The sequence below is a fragment of the Mangifera indica genome, chromosome 1 (assembly GCF_011075055.1).
Source record: "Mangifera indica cultivar Alphonso chromosome 1, CATAS_Mindica_2.1, whole genome shotgun sequence".
NCBI classification, from domain to species: domain Eukaryota; kingdom Viridiplantae; phylum Streptophyta; class Magnoliopsida; order Sapindales; family Anacardiaceae; genus Mangifera; species Mangifera indica.
In genome coordinates this window covers 25012466-25034114 of record NC_058137.1, presented here as the reverse complement: position 1 = coordinate 25034114, position 21649 = coordinate 25012466, and the positions used below count along the sequence as shown (strand labels likewise).

The 21649-nt window shown below is 32.8% G+C and overlaps 3 protein-coding genes across 4 annotated transcripts; 2 read left to right on the top strand and 1 right to left on the bottom strand.

The window, feature by feature from the left end:
- Window positions 1–8847: 8847 nt before the first annotated feature.
- On the top strand, window positions 8848–12473 carry LOC123213335 (BES1/BZR1 homolog protein 4-like). 2 transcript variants are annotated; one of them, XM_044632753.1, is made up of 3 exons: window positions 8852–9459; window positions 11265–12022; window positions 12099–12473. In XM_044632753.1, exons 1-3 carry the CDS (start codon window positions 9244–9246, stop codon window positions 12100–12102), a joined length of 978 nt encoding a protein of 325 aa, XP_044488688.1. In that variant the 5' UTR covers window positions 8852–9243; the 3' UTR covers window positions 12103–12473. The 2 variants fall into 2 exon arrangements, with proteins under 2 accessions (XP_044488694.1, XP_044488688.1); XM_044632759.1 differs by lacking the exon at window positions 12099–12473 and having other exon boundaries at window positions 8848–9459; window positions 11265–12026.
- A 1797-nt stretch (window positions 12474–14270) lies between these two features.
- LOC123213327 lies at window positions 14271–18552 on the bottom strand. The gene is made up of 5 exons (XM_044632740.1): window positions 18250–18552; window positions 16082–16993; window positions 15496–15696; window positions 14744–14939; window positions 14271–14677 (listed from the first exon to the last, which is right to left on the bottom strand). The coding sequence occupies exons 1-5, from the start codon at window positions 18316–18318 to the stop codon at window positions 14475–14477; spliced, it is 1581 nt and encodes a 526-aa protein (XP_044488675.1). The 5' UTR covers window positions 18319–18552; the 3' UTR covers window positions 14271–14474.
- Window positions 18553–19087: 535 nt separating this feature from the next.
- LOC123195290 lies at window positions 19088–20346 on the top strand. Its single transcript, XM_044608962.1, has 3 exons — window positions 19088–19259; window positions 19692–19997; window positions 20117–20346. Exons 1-3 carry the CDS (start codon window positions 19247–19249, stop codon window positions 20203–20205), a joined length of 408 nt encoding a protein of 135 aa, XP_044464897.1. The 5' UTR covers window positions 19088–19246; the 3' UTR covers window positions 20206–20346.
- The last annotated feature ends 1303 nt before the right edge of the window (window positions 20347–21649 follow it).

Below are 21649 nucleotides of genomic sequence, written 5' to 3'. Positions count from 1 at the left end.
ATCATTAATAGGCTTGTAATCAATTAATCAAGTCAAATGTGTAGAAAGTAGCTTAAAAGTGAATTTCCTTTATATATGGAGGTCCAATTGAATGACCCTTGTGATGGAACTCTAGGAGCATCCTCTTCATAATGTCAACGTACATGGCACAAAATAGGGCATATGGGAACAAGAATTTGACTTGATTTATACGTAAAGCAGGGACAGGATGATATATAATAAGATATATTTTAAGGTATGAGCTAACTATATATTATAATTGTATTTCATCTGAGAAATACACTTTTCAAAAGAGATGTGATGTGATGCTGATCAAGATGTGTGAAATTGTTCTTTGTTTTTCGTTGGACCTTTGACGAGGAAACAGATTCAGATTTTGATAAGATTAATCTTATATCTTATTATTTCTCAAATTCATTAACATAAATGTCACCAATACTCTAATAACATATGACCTTCAATTCTAGTTAATAAATACGGAAACTAAAAAACATGATACAGAAATTATATGGTTGGAATGTGAATGGTGGAAAATGTGTTTTGTAAAAATATCAACATAAAATTTAGATACGTGAAAAATATAAAATATTATATATATATATATATGCTTAATATGAGATATCGTCTGTAATACTTTACTAAAAAAATAATATTATTAATTATAATTTTAGTATTTTTCACAAACAACTTACTTAAAATTACTATAGCATTATTCTTCTGAAAAACACACAAACTACAAGTTGCCACTTGCATGATCATCAACTTGTAATTGAACTCCAAACCCTTTGAGATTTGTGGGTAGGAGGAGTTATTTATCTCTAGTAATACAAGTTAGTTAATATGAAGCATTTGATTTGTTTGCAAGACTCAGATCTTTTGCTTTATTATTGCATGCTTTTCTGATCAAGTTGTTTTGAGTCTTTCTTTGAGCTTCTGAGAGAAGTCAACTTCTCCCCACCATTGGTCTGTGGAGGTTTCCCTGGCTTCACCGCTGGTCTAGAAGGTTTATTATCACATTTTCTGGCGGGTAAACACAAGAGAAGAACGGAAATTATCAGATTTTTCTGTCCCGTATTTCAAGAACTCAACAAAACAAGCTGGAAATTATGCTATGTTGACTTTGTGAAGATACAAATGACAGAATAAAATAAAATATTACAAACAAGCAGACAGAAAGAAATCACAGACATGGTGCTAAATTTTGGGTGCTGGTACGGCTTGACAGCGGGAGGTGGAGCATGGGCTTAGACATGAAGCCACCAAATAAGAAAGCCATAATGACCAAATTATTGTGAATTAGCTTCTGTAATTTCTTCCCAGAATGCTCTATAACCTAATCTATGGCAATGACTTAAATAAGGTTTTTTCTTTAATTGAAAAAAAAAAAAAAATTTAGTCTACAGACAAGGTGAAAAAACATTGAAGTTATTAAAATTTATGTAAAGTCTTCATTAGTGAAGGATTAGTTAATGGTTCTATGGTCTTTCTTTTCCCTTTTTCTTCTCATTGGACTTGCACATTGGCCTCAAAAGATGAGATAGGTGTATTATTGAAAAGAAATGCTATGGATATACATTTTTTATATATAATTTAGGTATATAAATGATATATCACCATATGATTAGATGTTATTTTCATCTTTAATTCAAGATTCTTCAATTACATGATTACATATAATTTATATATTAAAATATATACACATGATTTTATTAATTATTAATCCCAAAGTCTCGATGATGTATGTGAGTAAGATATCAAATTATTGAGCCACTTTGGTTAATGGTTATCTTGACTATGATGAGTAATCTGTTCACTTAATTAATTAAATGTAGTCATCAAAATCAATTTGTTCTTCACTTACCAACCAAGTAATTCGATTGTTAATGGACTTTCCAAGAACTTTTTCTTTTTTCAATATGCATAATTTATTTTCAAATTTAATTGTTTTTCACTTTTCAAATAATTCGATTCTTAATGTAATCTACATTCAATATGCATGAAATTAATCTTGGGTCTACTAATTTTTTTCCCCAATATTCATTCAACATTTTGTATATATTTTATATGCTAAATTTACACAAAATAGTAAACGTGTTTTTAATCATCAATGTAGATATATCGATAATATCGAAAGAAATGTCTTAAAATATCAGTTATTATAATATAAAGTTTTTTATATGAGTATTGACTATATTTAGTTATATTTATGATACAATGAGCAAAACTAATGTAATATTAAAGGGTCATACTTTCAAGTATGTGAATCTGTCGATTTACGAATGTAGTGCTTTTAACTTATTATGTATATTTACTAGTTTTTTTTTTTTTTTATAAGTAAATATGAATAAATTAATCATTGCATTTGTGCCTCCAACTTATTATGCATATTACTAAATCTTGTTTGAATTAAACATTGAGCTACATTTTTTAAAGTATGGTTTACAAATGAAGATTTTGGTTCATATCTTCCAAAAATTAAACAGATTTAATCATAGATCCAAAAGATTAATATTGAAAGAAATGAATAAGCCCAAGATTTTATGCGTATTGTGCATAGACTATATACATGGAAATATATAATGCCCCCATAGTTTAAAATATGCACACATACCCTTCTTATGCACATTATTTTTTACACTGACCCCCTATTACACACAGTAAAACTATCTTTTATTAGGCATAATAGTTTGGGAAATTGAAATTTTTAGCACTATTTTATTCCATGTATACAAAATTGTCACCTATCCTAAAGCTTTCACAAATATACCATAACAGTACTCACCTTCCCCAAAATACCCCTCTTCAATCTTTCATGCACAAATTCTCTCTCTTCTTCTCTGCAACTTTTTTTTCTCTTATTCCTCTTCTTCCAAAGTGATAAAGGAATCACTCTCTCTTCTTCCTCATCTTCAAAAACAAAAGCAGCAAATTACTTTGAAGAATTCTTCAGATTTAAGAATTCTTCAAAGTAAGGATTTAAAAAAGAAAAGATCAACCCACAAAAAAACTCAGCTACATCAATTTTATATCCTGGAAGAAATGACCATAAAAAAATATCATTTAGTAGTATTTAATTGGAAAAAAAAATTAACATTTAAGGATTAAAACTGAAAAAAAAAAATTTGCGATTAACCGAAAAAAAAACAAACGTAGGCGTGAAATTCTGGAAATTATTCCTGTGCTGTACATATAAGGAATATATTATAATATTATAATAATATTAAAATATATTATATTATTAATAATTATATATTTTATATATATATAAAAGGGTTGGCGATTCCGCTAACCATTTATACTAATATATAAAATATATTATATATATTATTATATTAATATATTAATTTTTTATATTATTATATATTATATTATAATATTATAATATTATAATATATATAAAGGGTTGGTGACCGCCAACCCTTTATATTAATATATATAATATATAATATTATAATATTATATATTATATAAATAATATATTATATATATTATTATATTAATTTTATATATTATTATAATATATTATATAATATTATATTATACATAATATATTATAATATAATTATAATATTTTAATTTAAAATATAATATACATAATATAATATATTATATAATTATAATTATATATTATCATATATTAAATATAATATATTATATTAATATATAATATAATTATATATATATAATTAAATAATTATGTATATATATAAATAATGGGTTGGCGGAATCGCCAACCCCTGGCGTACGTCAAGGGTTGGCGATTCCACCAACCCTGGTAACAATATATAATATTTTATATATATATATATATAAAAGGAGTTTGAGTTGACGATAAGGGAAATTGGTCTGTAACATTAATGTAGGGTGGGCCCACCCTTTATAAAGCAAAGCAAGTGGTGTGGGAAAGGTTGGCGCAATAACTCCCAGAATTTCCAGTTTGCTTTTTTTTTTTTTTTTCCGTTAATATATTATATATATTTTATTATATAATTATATGTTATAATATTATATATTATGTAATATATTATATAATTATTTAATAATATAATTATAATTATATTATATATAATATATTATCTTTAATTATATTATATTTAATATATTATAATATATAATTATAATTATATATTATATTATATATATTATATTATTATATATTATAATATATAATATTATATAAAATAATATATGTATATATTATTTGCCATTTTATATAATATATAATATATTTTATTTTATTTCATAAAAGGGTGCGTATGTCAATGCTTACATTTTATCTTTTATAAAGAGATGAGACCCATATCAATAAAAAGGCTACAGTATTATATTATAATATAATATATATATATATAATATATAAACCAAGGGTGTCATTTTATATATATAATATATAAACCAAGGGTTGGCGATATCGCCAACCCTTGGTAACAAAATTATATATTATATATATTATAATATTAATATTATAATGTAATATATTATATATATTAATATAAAGGGTTGGCGGTCACCAACCCTTTATATATATTATAATATATTATATAATAATATAAAAAATTAATATATTAATATAATAATATATATAATATATTATATATATTAGTATAAATGGTTGGCGAAATCGCCAACCCTTTTATATATATATAAAATATATAATTATTAATAATATAATATATTTTAATATTATTATAATATTATAATAAAATAATATATTATATATATTATTATATATAATAATATAATATATATTATTATATTATATAATATTATAATATATTCCTTATATGTACAGCACAGAAATAATTTCCAGAATTTCACGCCTATGTTTGTTTTTTTTCAATTAATTTCAAATTTTTTTTTTCAGTTTTAATCCTTAAATGTTAATTTTTTTTTCCAGTTAAATCCTACTAAATGATCTTTTTTTATGACCATTTCTTCCAGGATATAAAATTGATGTAGCTGAGTTTTTTTGTGGGTTGATCTTTTCTTATTTAAATCCTTACTTTGAAGAATTCTTAATCTGAAGAATTTTTCAAAGTAATTTGCTGGTTTTGTTTTTGAAGATGAGGAAGAAGAGAGAGTGATTCCTTTATCACTTTGGAAGAAGAGGAAGAAGAGAGAAAAAAGTTGCAGAGAAGAAGAGAGAGAATTTGTGTATGAAAGATTGAAGAGAGGTATTTTAGGAAAGGTGAGTACTGTTGTGGTATATTTGTGAAAACTTTAGGATAGGTGATAATTTTGTATACACGGAATAAAATAGTGCTAAAAATTTCAATTTCCCTAATAATTTTCCCAATTCTTGAGGGGATGATGTAATTTTTACTAATTCTTGTGGGTTACCTTACACTTTCCCCAATTCTTGGGTTATTTGTAATTTTTTCAAGTTTATAGGGTTTTTATAATTCCCCCAAGTACTAGCACTATCAAAATTATTGAAACCACCCAAATTCGTCTGTGTTGTCTAGTTTGCCTTAAAAAATATTCATCCCTCGCAAATATATTTCTACTATCTTGGATTTGAATCAACAAAGTTTATTTATTTAACAGGATTTACTATCTGTATTAATTGAATAAATAAATTCTAAGTATCACCCAAATTAAGTGATTATAAGTTTAATCACTTACACTCATAACTATATTTCACAAATATAATAGAAGTTTGAATTCAGATTTTTTTTTTTTTTAAGTTGTAGTACTCCATCAATACAAGGTTTATTTTCATAGAAGAGTAGATGGTTTAACAGCTTAGAAACAACCTTAGACTCAAACTCCAATTTCTTGCAGTGATTTGGAGTTAGAGCACTCAACACGCATGCATACACAGTATTTTTAGCCACTATTTTAAGCCATAGATTTCTCCGAAGAACCTTCATGATGTTTTGGTTTGTTTTTCTCTTGGGTTTCCTTCACAGCAGGAGCGTGTGAGATTCTCCGCCTCCCTGAATTAGTCATCTTGTTCTCCTCGCCGTTGGTTTGTCCGGGGCCTCCTTCCTTCACCGGCGGTCGAGGGGGTTTACCACATTTTCTTGGCCAAAGAACGAAAAGAAAATTATGAGACATGCAAAATCAATTTAAATTAAAGCACAGATGGATGATATGATCGATCAAATAATCAAAGCAACGTACATGATGATATTTTTTGGATGCTGTTGTGGCTTGTAAATGGGGAGTTGAAGTTTGGCCTTCGTCATGGTGATGAAGGTAGCTGAGACGGCTGAGAGAGCCATGATATGATAGAAGAAGGAAGAGAGAAGACCCTGTAAAGATGGCTCTGAGTTCCAAGTGACTAAAACAAGCTATAGGAATTTATAATGCTAGCTGAAGCCTGAAGCTGCTAATAATGGAAATGGGATCTACTTTATGCTTTTTTGTAGGGCTATGTAAATTTTAAAGAATAGATTTTAATTTCAAATAATTCAATTTTAATAAACATTCAATCAATTTTTTCACATGATTTAGTTTTAAAACAAGAAAACTATAAGATTAATTTATTTTTAAATAGAGATTTATTAGATAATAAAATATGAATTTAATAGTATCAGTCTTTAAAGGAAATTTTTGCCGGCAAGGATTTGGAAAGAGTGGCTTCTAGGCGAGTGTTGTATTGTATAATGGTTTTGTTTTGTAGCTAGAAACTCTCTCAAAATGGAGTCTGTAATAGTGTTCTATATCACGTATCCTCTGTTAGTCTAGAGCGACAGTTTCTGGGATTTTAAGTATAGTCTCAACTGCCCTTAATTACCTTTAACTATATTGGGTGGTTAAATGCAAATTGGGCACACGGGTACTGAAGTCTACCCATCATGGGTACTCTTATCGCTTGTGCAGCAAGCTGCAAACAAATAACCGAAAAAAAAAAAAAAAGTGCCTTTCGGTATTCGATTCTCAAGAATCTCAAGGGCTGGTGCCATTTTACACTACTACAGGCTGGAAGAGAATCACGGGGTAAATATTTTAGGTAACATCATCCGATTAAGTAATTTTAAAATTAAAAGAAAAATTAAAATACCTAACTAAAAGTTATTATTTTAATTTATATAGATAAATTTATATAATTTATTTATATATATAATATTATTCTTACACAGTATAAAAGTGACTCCATCGAAATATTTGTTGGAGGGGGAATCTCATTTCAAGTATTTTGCTTTATATGTAATAAAGAGTAAGAGTTGAATAAGCATTTATAGTGTAAAGCATTCACTTTGCGAGGCTAGTTGACGGTGGAGGAATTAATCTTTAATTCAGTGCCTTTATATTCCTTCTTTGGGATTTAGATGCCGAAATTAGTTCTAATGGTGGTCAAATTAAGTATATTTTATTAACAAGGTCGGGACATATACCAAGTATGAGGTGACAAATTTTCTTAATTATTTTGATTTATTTAACTAATAAAGTGCTTAAAACATTCTCTAATATATATATATAGCATTTACTAAAAGCTTATGGTAAAGAATAGCAGGAAAGTAACACTAGTGGCAATGAAGGGAGAACATCATATTTATTATAAAATAAGGTGGCTAGTTTATAAAATTGAATGGGGAACCCAAAAAAAAAAAAAAAAAAAAGGAATGCATGTAACAAATAAATTATGCATGACATGATTGACAACAACAAGGCATTAACTTGAATTGCACGCAGTTTTCAATGTCTACTGTAATTTCGGTCACAATTTGGGTGGTTTCTAATGGTTAGTGGAAAGTGGAACGAAATTGTTCTTTGTTTTTTGTTGGACCTTTGACCAGGAATCAGATTTAGATTTTGATAAGATTAATCTTAGATCTTATTATTTCTCAAATTCATTAACATAAACGTCACTAATTATACTCTTACAACATATAACCAACAGTATCTTCGTGGCTTTCGTTAGTAATACGAGAATGAAATAAAATTGTACGAAAATTATACAACTAACATATGTGAAAGTGGAAAATATCTTTTCGTAAAAATATGATCATAAAATTTAGATAAATAAAAAATACGAAATGTTTACTTATAAATATAATATAACACATAGTTAATAATACTTTTTTGAACATACATTATCAATAATAATTTAAGAATTTTTTTTGTAGGCAAACCTAATTAAATTTAACAGTGTTTCAAATGCAAAGTATCACCCTCATTTGATGAAGCTCTTTACATTGAAATGATTAACAGTTCGGCTCAATTTGTTGGGCCTCATCCTACCACCTTGGGCCGGCTGAATGGATTCCCGCCCGCTTAAATTTTTTCAATGATCCTGAGGTTTTGTAGGTCACGCTTCAAAGTAGCGCGTCAGAAAAGGAACCCGCTGAAGGGGGTCCACCTGGGCACGCCGCGGGAAGCATTGTTACGTGAAAGGGAAGAGTCCGCATGATCGTGTGGTGGTCGCGCACACATTGCGACTACGGTTTTCACACGTGCGCCGAACTTGGAAAAACGAGTGAAATTATTTTTAAAGGCTTAAGCTTAGGATGCATCCCTCTCTCTGATTGGATGGTCACAGACACAGACGGTTACTGAACCAAGTGCCAAGAGAGCAGCCACGTGGCATGCAAATGTCACAGGGTCAGGGAAAAGCACAGAACGGTTACGGGATGAAGCAAGCGAGGACTGGGAAAGAGTGTTTGACTGGGTAATGCTTAACGTGCTGGTCTGTCTTGTTTAGTATTTTCAGTTGAATTCCCCAAATAGTCCTTTCCTTGTTTGTGTTGAAATATGAGAAACAAGCAAACAAACAAACGAAGACATGATATGCCACGACGTAAATGATTAGTCTTTATCCAATCAATGTGATAATTTTTTATAATTAAAATTGAAAATATTTAATTAGTTAAATTTTATAAATGGTTAAAGGCAGTGGCAAATTCGGTAATGAATGAAGAATCAGAGGCAATTATTACAGCTGCATACATTTTTAGGTGACCATCTCTGAAAGTGAAATCCCTCCCATTAGCCATTGCACACTCATGCTTCAGCTTTTTCTTTCTCGATTCACATCAAAACTGCTTATGCCAGTTCTCTTATCTCCTTTTAAACGGATCTGATCAGATCAATTCCCTTTTCATTTCACTTAAAACCCCGTCGTTTTAGCCGGATTTCGTTAGCTCAGAACTACAACACATGTGCATTGATCTTTGATTTGTTTCGATCTGCTCGGGCTTTTTTAGCTCATTTTAGCTGAAATCTTCTCTTCCATGATTCCGTTTGTGTGAGACTGATGAATTAGACGCAAGCTGAATTAAAGGCATTTTGAGGAAGATGACTTCTGGGTCGAGATTGCCGACATGGAAGGAGAGAGAGAACAACAAGAGAAGAGAGAGGAGAAGGAGAGCGATCGCGGCGAAGATATTCACTGGTCTCAGGATGTACGGTAACTACAAGCTTCCGAAGCACTGCGACAATAACGAAGTCCTGAAAGCTCTCTGTAACGAGGCTGGTTGGACGGTCGAACCAGACGGCACCACCTACCGTAAGGTAACTTTAACCAACATCCTCAATCCGCACCGTTTCATCATTATATTTAGCTTAATTTTTTGTTTGTTTATTTATAAGATCTTGTTTAGGGGAACAAAATATACGTGAATAAATTAAATAAAGAAGATGAAATTTTTGTGCAAAGATGAGCCGGCGCCGATCAATAACAGTAATTAGCAGGGGGGAGTAGCGCCGGCTCATGTTAGCAGTGAGCGTTTTCTGCTACCGGCGTTAGTTAGATCTGTCGTGTTGGTTGGGGGCGTAAATTAGATCTGGTCAACAGTCAGCGGCTGTCTCTTGCTGAACGCGTGAAAGCAGAAAAGATTCTTTTTTTCCTTTTCTCTCTCTTTGATGAGTGGGAGTAATCTGTCCGATTGAGTGAGAGAGAAGTGAGAACATGCAAATGTAAGGGCATAGATCTCGAGAAGACGTAAATGCCCTCATCGAAAAGCTTAAATCACCTTCCTCAAAAGTAAATTGCGGACAAGCAAAATTTCCTCTTTTCTCTATCAATGAATTTGTCTTTAATGAAACACAAACAGTTCACTTTTCAGATTTGCTTACTTTTCCGTTTTAGGGAACTGTTTTGGTTATATATTTTTCTTCTTTTGTAGGATTGCAGTTCAATTATTGGGGTCTTTCACTTGATAAATGTATTAATAATGGCTCTTGGTCACGTGGCACAGCCCTGGCTTCATAAGTGGTTGCTGCTGAATAAAAATAATTGAAGTGTGTTTTAAAACATTCTGAAAACTGGAGAGAGCCACATGATTGTGGGCTCGAATTAGTAGTCATTGGCGTGTGATAATTAGAGACCACTTCATTGGTTATGTTAATCTCCCTCCTAGTGTTGCATTGTAGAACTCTGATTCTCATTTCAGACATATATAATCCTAGTCATCATGGAAATCTTCAGCAAATTCCTCTAGTTATTTTAGGAGCGATGGTTAATTTCATAGGATAATTTTTCAAAAGAAAAAAATGCTAGAAAGCATTAAAATAAAAAATTGTATATGTGGTCAAGAATGTCAAGAGTCCATCACTCAAATCTGTTACGGAAGTCATCGAGATCAACTGTGTAGTTGTGTAATTATGAATATGGATGTAATGTAGAATGGCGATCAGGGTCATTTTGTCATAAAGTTAATCAGTTTCTAGGGAGATGGTGGTTCTGTGGAGTCTTTCGGCTTGGTTGCCAGAAACACTTATGTTGCAATACGTACAAGCTGGAGATCATGATGCCTTCGGAAACAATTATTAACAATCCTACAAGCTGCAAAGATTTCATAAGACTGTAAGAGATCATGTTGCCTTCGGAAACTAGGATAATAATTCAACAAACCCCTACAGGTTCTTCCATAATGTGGACCATTCTATTTTGGTAGTGAAGAAGATAAGAAACTACAGCTGGAGTTGTTATCAAGTTAAATTCTGCTAGAGAGCTATCTGGCTTCTCATATTTATTGCAATTGCCTTCGTACCCAGGCAGTTGCTTTGCTTTCTTATTGTCTCAAAGTATTGCATTAGAGCTCTTCTGTTATTGTTTTAGGAGGGTCATTTATGAACTAAAAGATAGCTTACTTTTGCCCAGCATTGCCATATGCCTTACAGGGGTAGGCAATCAATGTCCATGTAAAGCCAAAAAGTGAAGGTGTTTTCAACCGTGATCAATTTCAATTCACTTTGATAATGATCGTAGGCTATGATATAACCTTGTATTGATGCCAATTGAATTCCTTATACATCCTTGAGAATCTTTTGATGCTTTGTTTCGCTTGTGACTAATTGTCATTCAATTTCTGCAGGGATGCAAGCCTCTGGAGCGCATGGATATAGTGGGTGGATCTGCTGCTGCAAGTCCATGCTCATCTTACCATCCAAGTCCTTGTGCTTCCTACAACCCAAGCCCTGCATCCTCTTCTTTTCCAAGCCCAGCTTCTTCTTCCTATGCTGCTAATCCTCATGCTGATGGGAGTTCCCTCATTCCATGGCTTAAAAACCTGTCATCAGCATCCTCATCGGCTTCATCTTCGAAGTTTCCCCATCTATATATTCATAGTGGTTCTATCAGTGCTCCTGTTACCCCACCATTGAGCTCTCCAACAGCCCGAACCCCTCGAATTAAAACTGATTGGGAGGGCCAATCTGCCCGCCCTGGCTGGAGTGGGCAGAACTACACTTTCTTGCCTTCTTCAACTCCTCCAAGCCCCGGCCGCCAGATAATTCCTGATCCAGAGTGGTTTGCTGGGATTCGCCTTCCTCAACCTGGGCCAACCTCTCCCACATTTAGCCTTGTTGCGTCAAATCCATTTGGCTTTAAGGAAGAAGTTATAGCTGGTGGTGGCTCCCGCATGTGGACTCCTGGGCAAAGTGGGACATGCTCTCCTGCCATAGCAGCTGGCTCTGATCATACCGCTGATGTTCCAATGTCTGAGGTAGTAACTGATGAGTTCGCATTTGGAAGCAATGCAACCGGGCTAGTGAAGGCTTGGGAAGGAGAGAGGATTCATGAAGAATGTGGATCAGATGATCTAGAGCTCACTCTTGGGAGCTCAAGGACCAGGTGAGCTGGAATCAATGTTTGATAAGGCATATCAATTTCATCTCTCTTTTCTTCAACCACCTTTGTTGTGCTGCAGATAAGAACCACGCAAGGGTAGCTTACTGTTACTATGTGGACCTTGAATCCACTCTGGTACTTCTACAGAATCTATAACTAGGGGGACCAAGGTGAGCTTGAGCAAACACTATCATGTTTTATATTCTTTTCATTTTAACCTTTTTTTATGATTATAACTGGTTAGTTGTCCAAGGCTTGACCATCTGAGGGTGGTTTCACAACCCTTTCATTGGGTCATTCTCTTTAAAGCTAAATTTGATTGATATACTTGTATGAAGTAGCCACCCTCAAAGTTAAGTTTGCCATTGAATTAATCTAGATGAGGCTACAGATTGGGATTGTAATTCAAGGGCTGAGTCATGTGAATTATTTGGAATAGAGTGGAATTTTACCATTGCCTTTTTGTACCTTCATTGACATTATCGTGAGTTACATTTGTTATCCAATTCCACCCCATCCAATCCACTTCATGTTTTGGCTTTTTTTACTTGCTCTATTGAGTGATTAATACTCGGTGTCTGCTACAGCTAGGAGAAACATAGAATTGAAATAAACACTTTATTGACAAAAACAAAAGAATGTGGACCAAACCACTACTCCTTTTGCATTTGAAATTCTAGAAATTAGAATTGGTCACAGTTCTATGTCTCTTTGAAAGCCTCATCTTTTGACCAAAGCCTCAGAGAGTCCTCGATATAAAACATGGTGTGCTTTTTATCTGTCTGGTCAAGGCTGCCCCATGATAATGATCAGGACATGTGATTGCAAACAAATCAACAGGAAAGTGGGTCTCATCTGTCCTTTCCATATAACAGTTTCCGAACCTGGTCATAATATGTTAATCCATAATCAATCATAGTTGTTCCACCATCAATATCCAGCCTCTGTAACGATTTGGAATTTCCTGTTGGCATGAATTGGTTTGGTCGAATTGATTATGGTCAGTCTTGATGTTAACTGTTTTCTGCGTCGAAATTTGAGTGATGGAACCTACAAATTCTTAGAAACTTGAAAAAATATCAATGGCCCTTTCATGTATGCTTCGGCTAGAAGCTTATGGTTTAATTTATGGGCCAGACATTAGTTAGTTAGGGATTACTTTCTACAATATAAACGCCGAAACAATGGATTTATCAAATAAAAGTGACACCAAACTACACTGTTTCAAGTTAGGCATTAAGTTAAAGAAACATCTATTGTTCTGATTTCAGTTAATCATATTACGCACATGCAATATTACATTATTACCCATTTAGAATTATTTTATATTTCAACCTTAACAAAACTTCAAGATTGCCTACAACCAATAGATGTAAAGAGCTAAATGGGTACCATTTCTATATTATTTTGCCGAGAAATATTATATATACATATTTTTGATATATAATTTATATATATAATTAATATATCACATATATATATATAATTTTATTGTTATTTTACCTAGCTAAGTTTGAATTAGCTTAATATCCAATTGATTATTAAGATGTAGTCATCTGTCTAGTAAATTAGACAACAACATTTACATGTCATTTGGGTCTAATTTTCATAAACAATGCAGTTTCAATTGTATTTATTATATTATGTCTTCAGTCCTAACAAACAAATTTTGAAATATGGGTTTGAACAAATTGGTCGAATAAGTATTATTAGCTCACTCAATCTTAAATTATCTTAAATTTGATTTTATTTTACAACTCACCACCCATTGTGTCTCATCAAATATTGAAAATGATAATATATGATTATATAATTTAATGTTATTTTATTCTTAATTTAAATTATTAAATTAAATAATAATATATTATTTAAATATTTAATTAAATATTCAAACTTAGTACATATAGATTTATTGAGTTAGAATAATACTATACATACCCACTTTAAATATATTATTAGGTACACATTTTTATGTGTTATCCTGCGATTTAGTATTATTTTACTCTTAATTCAAAATTATCTAATTATATAATAATATACATTCGTATGTATTTATTTGTGTATATAAATTGGATGCGTATAATTTTATTAAATAAACAAACACAAACAAAAATCAGCATTCTAATTTCATTTTAAACGTTATAAACATGCGAGCAGTAACGGAGTAAATAGCCACATAAAGAGGCAAGGGCATAAATATGTATGGTGGAGAGAAATCTATGAGCATAACATAAATTATGTACTTCAGCAATTCATTTTTTAAGGTACCCGACAATAAACATACATGAATGCTAGCAATTTCCACCATTTGAAACACGTTGTGCTATAAACAAGTAAATTTCTCTCCATATTTTCTAAGCTATACCACCAATGGGAAACCAATTGAAATGTAGAACAAGATTATAGCAGACATAAAATCACAGCAGTGTCTTGCAAGAAAACAACGTGACAATTTTCAACTCGGTCTGTACCGATCAGTGCCATGCTTCTCAAATAAATCTGAGAGAGCCGCATACAGAATGCCAGCAGCAGGAGGCCTAGGCATTGATCCAAGAAGAATATCTGCAGCACTAATGGACAGTTGACCGTAGAATCTAGAATTTTCTTGTGCTCGTGTAGCAACAATACTTCCTTCAAGTGAGCAACCAACAAATGCACCTGCAGAGTCGATAAAAGAATCAATCTGCCGTTACAGACTGATTTGAGTATGAAAAAAAGTCTTACCTTTACTGCAGCTGTATGTGTAGCAAGCTGCACAGCCTCCTACACCAGCATGAAGATCAGCTTCGGCTGCCCTTCCGACAATGCCAGCAGCAGCACTCAAACCTGCTCCAATTGAAAAATGTACATTTCCACTAAAAGTGTTGATGGCACTTTTGTTTCTCAATACGATTATAAAATCTGTGAATTCACCTCCAGCCTGTTTCATATCGAATAGAATAAATGAGTTTGAAAATGCAAGTCACAAATATATAAAAAAAAAGCACATGTTAATGATGATCTTTCTACTTAAGTATATTAAATTTAGTTTCAGAAAGTTCGGAACATATCCAATTTCCAGCCACAGTTCTCAGTATGGACATTTGGCATTTCAGCAATGATGTGATGCAAGCATCATATACATAAGAAAAAAAAGAGTCATTCATGATCTTAAAGCAGTAAAAAAACATCATAAGATTAACAAGAAATAAAAATGGTAGCATTTCCAATTTCAGGCATGCAAAAACTGCAGACATGAAAAATAAGCAGATGGAGAAGCATACTTTTGGAGCAAATTGAGACTGTAAGTTCAACAATGTCAAGTAACTAATCAAACATCATTTTTTATACCCCAGGTGCAAAGACAAAGTTATACGCTACTCCCCTCAAAACTTAGGCAAAATACAAGAGAAGGATAATTTTAAACAACTAAAATGGCACTAAAATATCCTATAAGCTAAATAAAAACTTCTATAGATGATATTTAGTTTTATTACCTGAGCTCCCCATCCAACACCGAAGGAAGAAATGGCAGATGGAGGAGACCAAGATCCGTCTTCTCTACGAGTAACAACTAGCCCAGTTCCAACGTTGTATGTCACCATCACACCAACCTTTGCAATAGTAAGGATAGCAAGACCCTTTGCTTGCTTTAAAATAACATCTGGTATGGACTTCTCAGGTTTCAGAAACCCAACCTGACCAATACAAAACCATACTCTTACGAAAAATTCAAAATTTTAAAACAGTTAAATATAGGGTCTCCATTAGATGATATATATTGTCATATTCTTTCACTATTAGGAATGATCAACACATAAGTATATCCATTGCAATTTGCAGTCCTTCAAAGCACAAAAGTACCTATTTGAACTTACAACCAAACACTGGGATGAAGCAAGTTATATCAGAGGCTGCTATAAATACTAAGACAAAAGACTTTGTAACTTAAAATCAGAAAAAGGTTTTTGAAAAATCAATTCTCCTGTAGATGCATATATGTCTTTAAAGTATTGACAGTTGTCAAATCAGGTAACAAAATTTTATTGAACTCTGAAAGTATTGAAAGAACTGAATCACTACCTTATTATAACTCCGAATGGTGTTTGCTGCCTTATAAATTTCATATTCCATGGACTGGCCCCATGGAAAATTAAGCCATGATCTCAAAGTACTGAGGTCGGTTAGATCATGAGTAGGCAATTGAGCAGCACGACTTACTTTGTCCATCAAATGTGATTGCACAGACTCAAGCCGTACACAGCATACATCGCACACTCTTTGTGGGTTCCCAGTGCAGAACTTTACTGGCAACAAACTCCTTCCCTTGGAGCATTCGTTGCAAAATATCCCTCCGCAAAAGCGGCAGTGGTGCCTAGAGCGCATGATAGGATGGAACCGCACATTACACAGCATGCAAGCAGAAGCAGAACTGTCAGGCAACCATTTAGGAGGTTCTGCCTCTAGAAGTTCCCTGGTGTTACCAAAATTAGCTTCAGTAAGGGTTTGAGCCATTTCTGCCCAAGCTTGATCAAGAAGATGATTAGACATCCAGGATATTCCGCATCTATTAATATCACCCTTGGCAATGGCACTCGCTTTTCCTCGAGCTGTTTCTAACATCTCAGTAACCACATCCCACATGGTCATCTCCTTATTTTCTCCAATAAAATGATCCCAACCCAATTCTCCTTCAGGGAAGCATCCCCCATCCACATGAAGACCTCTACTCCATTCATCTTGTTCGTGTCCTGACATGGGAGGAACAGAGACAGGTATCCATGGTCCAGTTTCTTCAGAATGTGGTGTATCATAATAGAAAACTTTACCAAGCTTCTGAGCGCTAACACCTAAAACATTTTGATCATCATTATCTTTCTTCATGCCTTGAGATGCTTCACTTCCAAAATGCCGGGGCTGCATAATTTCTTCTTGTACTAAATCATTTGCTTGTATAAGATTGTTGTCCCTGCCTTTCTCTACATCTCTAGAAACCTACAACCAACAAACAAAAAAAATCAGAAGAATTTTTCATTGCAGCAAAACCCTTGTTTCAATACAGGAAAAATAGAAAATATATATAATAAACAAGTTAAGGTCAGGACTTCTCAAAACAATTATCCACACGAAGACGATAAGTTATCGTCTTTTTTTCTTTAGTGAAGGCAGGCTTTGAGCACACCCATATTTCGACTTTCTAACTGGAGTTGTGTTGTGATTCTAGGGATTCCATACTGTAAAGGAGAGGATATCTAGCCACTTGAAAGGACATATTGGATTGGAGGGCAAGGTAGGAATGAGATAAATGCCAGATGAGGACTCTATGAAAGGGATTGACACACCTGATGAAGATTCCCCTGATTAACCTAGAGAGGGGTAGCCTAGGCTCTACTTCTCTCACCTGCCTGAAGCCTCTCACTCCCTCTAAGTAGTGACCTTAAGATTAAGAATGAACTCTTAGGAGAGCTACTGCCTTCCTAACTTTAATTGAATCCCAGATATTGATCAGTGCCTACAGAGGACTTTAGTAGGTTCAATTCCTTTGGATGTGAGGAGGAGTGAAAAGCATGGAAATAAGGGAATTCTATGGCCCTGCCGGCAAGGATAAAAACTAACTCCATCCCTGAAACTTGTGAGGAAGAATAAATATGTTACAACAAAATTCTGACAAACATGGTCTATTCATCCGCAATTTCGACAAGCCACCACTACAACACATCTTATATAATCCTGATTATTCTTGCACTTTCAACCTGCGTTTCTCCATCCTAAGAATCTTAAACACTCCTAATTCCTTGTATCACCCCTACTTAGTGTCAACTCGTCAGCTAATGATCAAAACAATGTCTTTGCACCACAGGATTGTTAAAAAGTCCTCCGTTCGGTAAACAAACTAGCATTACGTCCCTACTAGTAAAGTCAAAAACCTCATCTAACAGTTTATATCTTTCAAACAGAGCATTTCCGTATTCATATTATTTCCATATCATTCATATAACAATTTAGCCTTTCAAATCAAAAGTCACCGAAAGCCATCAAGTTTAAACCTTTCTTTGGCTCTTGATTCTACACAACTACTCCCTCCCACCCTATTGGCTAAAAACCAAACAATAAAGCAAAAGCGATGAAACCCATGCTTTCTTTTCCTTTTTCCTCCGTTTTCTCGGTAACCAAACAGTAAAATAAACACTTCTTTATAAATAATTTAAAAAAAAAAACCGAACATAACAAGATAACGAAGAGAATTTTACCGGTTCAGGAAAGGGTTTTGGCTTGTACTCTTCCACTCTGATTGTAGGATACTGTACGCGTCCGTCCATTGATTAATGATAAAGCTTCTGGCTAGGACAACCTTTAATTGAGTTTTTTATTTATAAAAGTCAAATGATTATCATTGTACGAGTGTAAAGAAAAAATTAGATAGAAGATGAAGAAAAGCGCAAGTCATTCTGAGAAGAAATCATCAACAACTTTTCAATGAGACTTCTCATAGAAACACGGCACCGTACTGGGTTCGAATTTAACTTTAGTTTCGGATTTTTGGGTTGAATGAAGCCGGTAATGTACTTAAAAAGTAACACTTCTGAAATGCTTCCACGCGTAATTTGATAAAAGGGAAAATATAATAAATGTCTAAAATTAGAAAGTGTTAAGTGGAATTATCTAAAACTCTATAGTTAAATAAAAATACTTTTAATTTAAGATATGATTAAACTGTTTTTATATATAAACTTCATATTTTTCACGGATTTATTATTTAAATTTAGAGAAAAATCTAGATCTCTTATAGGCATAATAGGTTTTTGTCTTTTTTATCGATTTTTCGTGTTTTTTGATAATCGAAAATGATAAATACGAATTGGAAAAGAATTAACATGGGTTTGAACAGTTTTTCATGTTACCATAGATTTGTTTGCATGGTATTGGTGAAATTTCAGCCTGAAGGATACCAAGTCATCCAAGATTGTCTTTCCTCTTTGCATATTTTTCCAATTTTGTTAATTAATCCTGTCACTGAATTATGTTTCCATGCTTATGTTTTCTTTAAGTCATTTTTCTGGGTTCTGAAGGGGGTTCTGAAGGTCTTGTTATATCTGGAAAAATGCACTTACGTCTGCTTTGTGCAGATTGAGGGCCAGTCTTTTGGAATGTTTTGATCGGAAAAACTTTGTCAGGCTTTCAACCTGTTTTGAGGGTATCTTAAGGAAGGATCCAACATGTAGTCACTCATTGGCAAGACTTATCAGGATGCATCAAACTGGTAAGTATCTAGAGACTTTATGTTGCTTTGCATACCGTTTAAATGTCAAATCATGAAATATGATTTGACATTTACACTCTCCTAACTGGTACTCTAGGTATACTGTGGCAACTAAATTTTCTTCCACCCAGTCACTTTTGAATGTCATCTAATTAACCTACTGCACTGCTAGACTAAAAATTAATTTTCGATTGAAATATCCAATTTGCAAGGGTTATGTCATCTAATATGACTGTTCAACTAACAAAATCTGTTTAGCATTATATTTGAAGTTGCATCACAATGGATTCAAATTAATCATGTGCACAAGAATCATCTTCTTTTTTTTCTCTGTTCCTTTTCAAATCTGTTCGCATCGTAACTGAAAAAGTTTCCTTAATTTCATCATGAATATATGCATAATCATGTTTCCTTTCAATTTATATTTTGCAGGAAACTACTCTTCAGAATCACTTCTGGATATGATAGCTTTGCATCTAGATGCTACATATGCAGATAGCAATATACCAAGAGAGTTCGCTTCATGCTTCCTTAAGCTTTCTCTGTATGATGAGGATCGAATGTCGGTATGTCCTGATGCAAATGAAGGGGGAAAAAAGCAAACCTTGTCTCTCCGTTATAATAGGGTTCCAGATATATTGACAGAGGGTAAATCAGGAAAAGCTTGGATGTTCTGCTGCAAATGGTGGCTGCGTCGGCACTTCAGCCAGAACATGCTTACATCAGAAATTTCTGCAGGTAACTTGCTACATCGCTACAATACAACATTGCTCGTAAATTTTCTGGTGTTTGTCATCGAATCATTCATATTTCCCTTTCTTCTTTACATGCATAATTTCTCTCATATTGTACACCAGGTGATTTGCAGTTGCTAACTTACAAAGCTTCATGTGGTTGCCATATGTATGGACCAGCCTTGGATTATATTGTGAAGGCATACACTTAATTAGAGAAGGCAAAAAATTATAGAGATTTGTCCATGTTCTTGCAAATCCACATGCATAATGCCATCAGTCTGACTTCAAATTTTCAACATAGAACTAAATTCATAAATAAAATCATTATATTTTTGCTTGGACTGGGATCATATTCTTCATTCTCTTTCATTTATTAATTGTGGGAATAAATTGGTTATTTAGAAATGGAAAGTAATTACTAATCATAATAAACAAATATATTTGTGTTTTGCTAGTATAGCATTTGGAATTGGTAGTATACCCGATCAATAAAATTATTTGTACACTCTTTTGAGTATATAGATAATGTGTTATGACGTGATTAAATAATTTATAATTAAGGATAAAATATCACTTAATCACATGATGACATATCATCTGTATACGTAATTGCGTATTCAAAAATATGTATACATATTATATCGTTAGACAAACGAGAAAATAATTCAGTTCTACTGTACCAAATATAACCACATCCAAATTATTATCAAATCGTTTGATTTATATACGTTAAACCAGCTTGTATGTGAGGAGAGGGAGTCTTGACAGGGTTCTCATACAGAGAAGATATGTGAGATCCTATCGGAACAGCTTGATGGTGGTATCATTTAGCACTCGAATAAGTTTGACAATTGTTCCCCATTTCTTCTTTCAGCATGCTCATTCAGTCATCTCATATTCTGCAACACATGATTTGCAGTTGCCAACTTAAAAAGCTTCCCATATGTATGTATGGACAAGAGCAAGAGCTGCATTATTTGGCACTGAACAGTTGAGTGGAATGAGAAGAAAACAAATGAGATTTAAATCCATCCAAAGTAATTCAAGGAAGAGTCAGGTTCACATTCCCATGTAATTCTAGAAAACCCCTTTCTTCCCATAAGATTTTGTTGCTTTCTTGCGCAACTTGAGTTACAATGAAATCCATACAATACCAATATAATATCATCTTTCATACCTAGTAGTTATTATAATATATAGTAATGTTAACTTTTCTTGCCATCTTTTGTCTTTCTTAATAACAATAGTTAATATTGTCACAAGGGGTACCAATGTTATTGAATTACCTTAACAACAACACTTAATATTGTCCTTCTAAAACTTACCTTTGACCTTTAACTTTCTTTTAATTTTTCTGATTATGTTTTTTTTTTTATAATCAGGATCTTGCTTGTATTTGTTGAAAGGATAAACTTGCAACTTGAGTTACAATGAAATCCAAACAATACCAATATAATATCCTCTTTCATACCTAGTAGTTATTATAATATATAGTAATGTTAACTTTTCTTGTCATCTTTTGCCTTCCTTAATAACAACAGTTAATATTGTCACAAGGGGTAACAATGTTATTGAATTACCTTAACAACAACACTTAATATTGTCCTTCTAAAACTTACCTTTGACCTTTGACCTTTGACCTTTAACTTTCTT

Bases quoted from the DNA above. Each gene is read 5' to 3' on its own strand.
- LOC123213335 (XM_044632753.1), top strand. From the start codon at position 9,244: ATGACTTCTGGGTCGAGATTGCCGACATGGAAGGAGAGAGAGAACAAC. The intron at 9,460-11,264 runs GTAACTTTAACC...CAATTTCTGCAG, and splicing joins ACGGCACCACCTACCGTAAG to GGATGCAAGCCTCTGGAGCG.
- LOC123213327 (XM_044632740.1), bottom strand. From the start codon at position 18,318: ATGGACGGACGCGTACAGTATCCTACAATCAGAGTGGAAGAGTACAAG. The intron at 16,994-18,249 runs GTAAAATTCTCT...TGTTGGTTGTAG, and splicing joins CAAAACCCTTTCCTGAACCG to GTTTCTAGAGATGTAGAGAA. The intron at 14,678-14,743 runs GTAAGACTTTTT...TCGACTCTGCAG, and splicing joins CACATACAGCTGCAGTAAAG to GTGCATTTGTTGGTTGCTCA.
- LOC123195290 (XM_044608962.1), top strand. The intron at 19,998-20,116 runs GTAACTTGCTAC...ATTGTACACCAG, and splicing joins TACATCAGAAATTTCTGCAG to GTGATTTGCAGTTGCTAACT.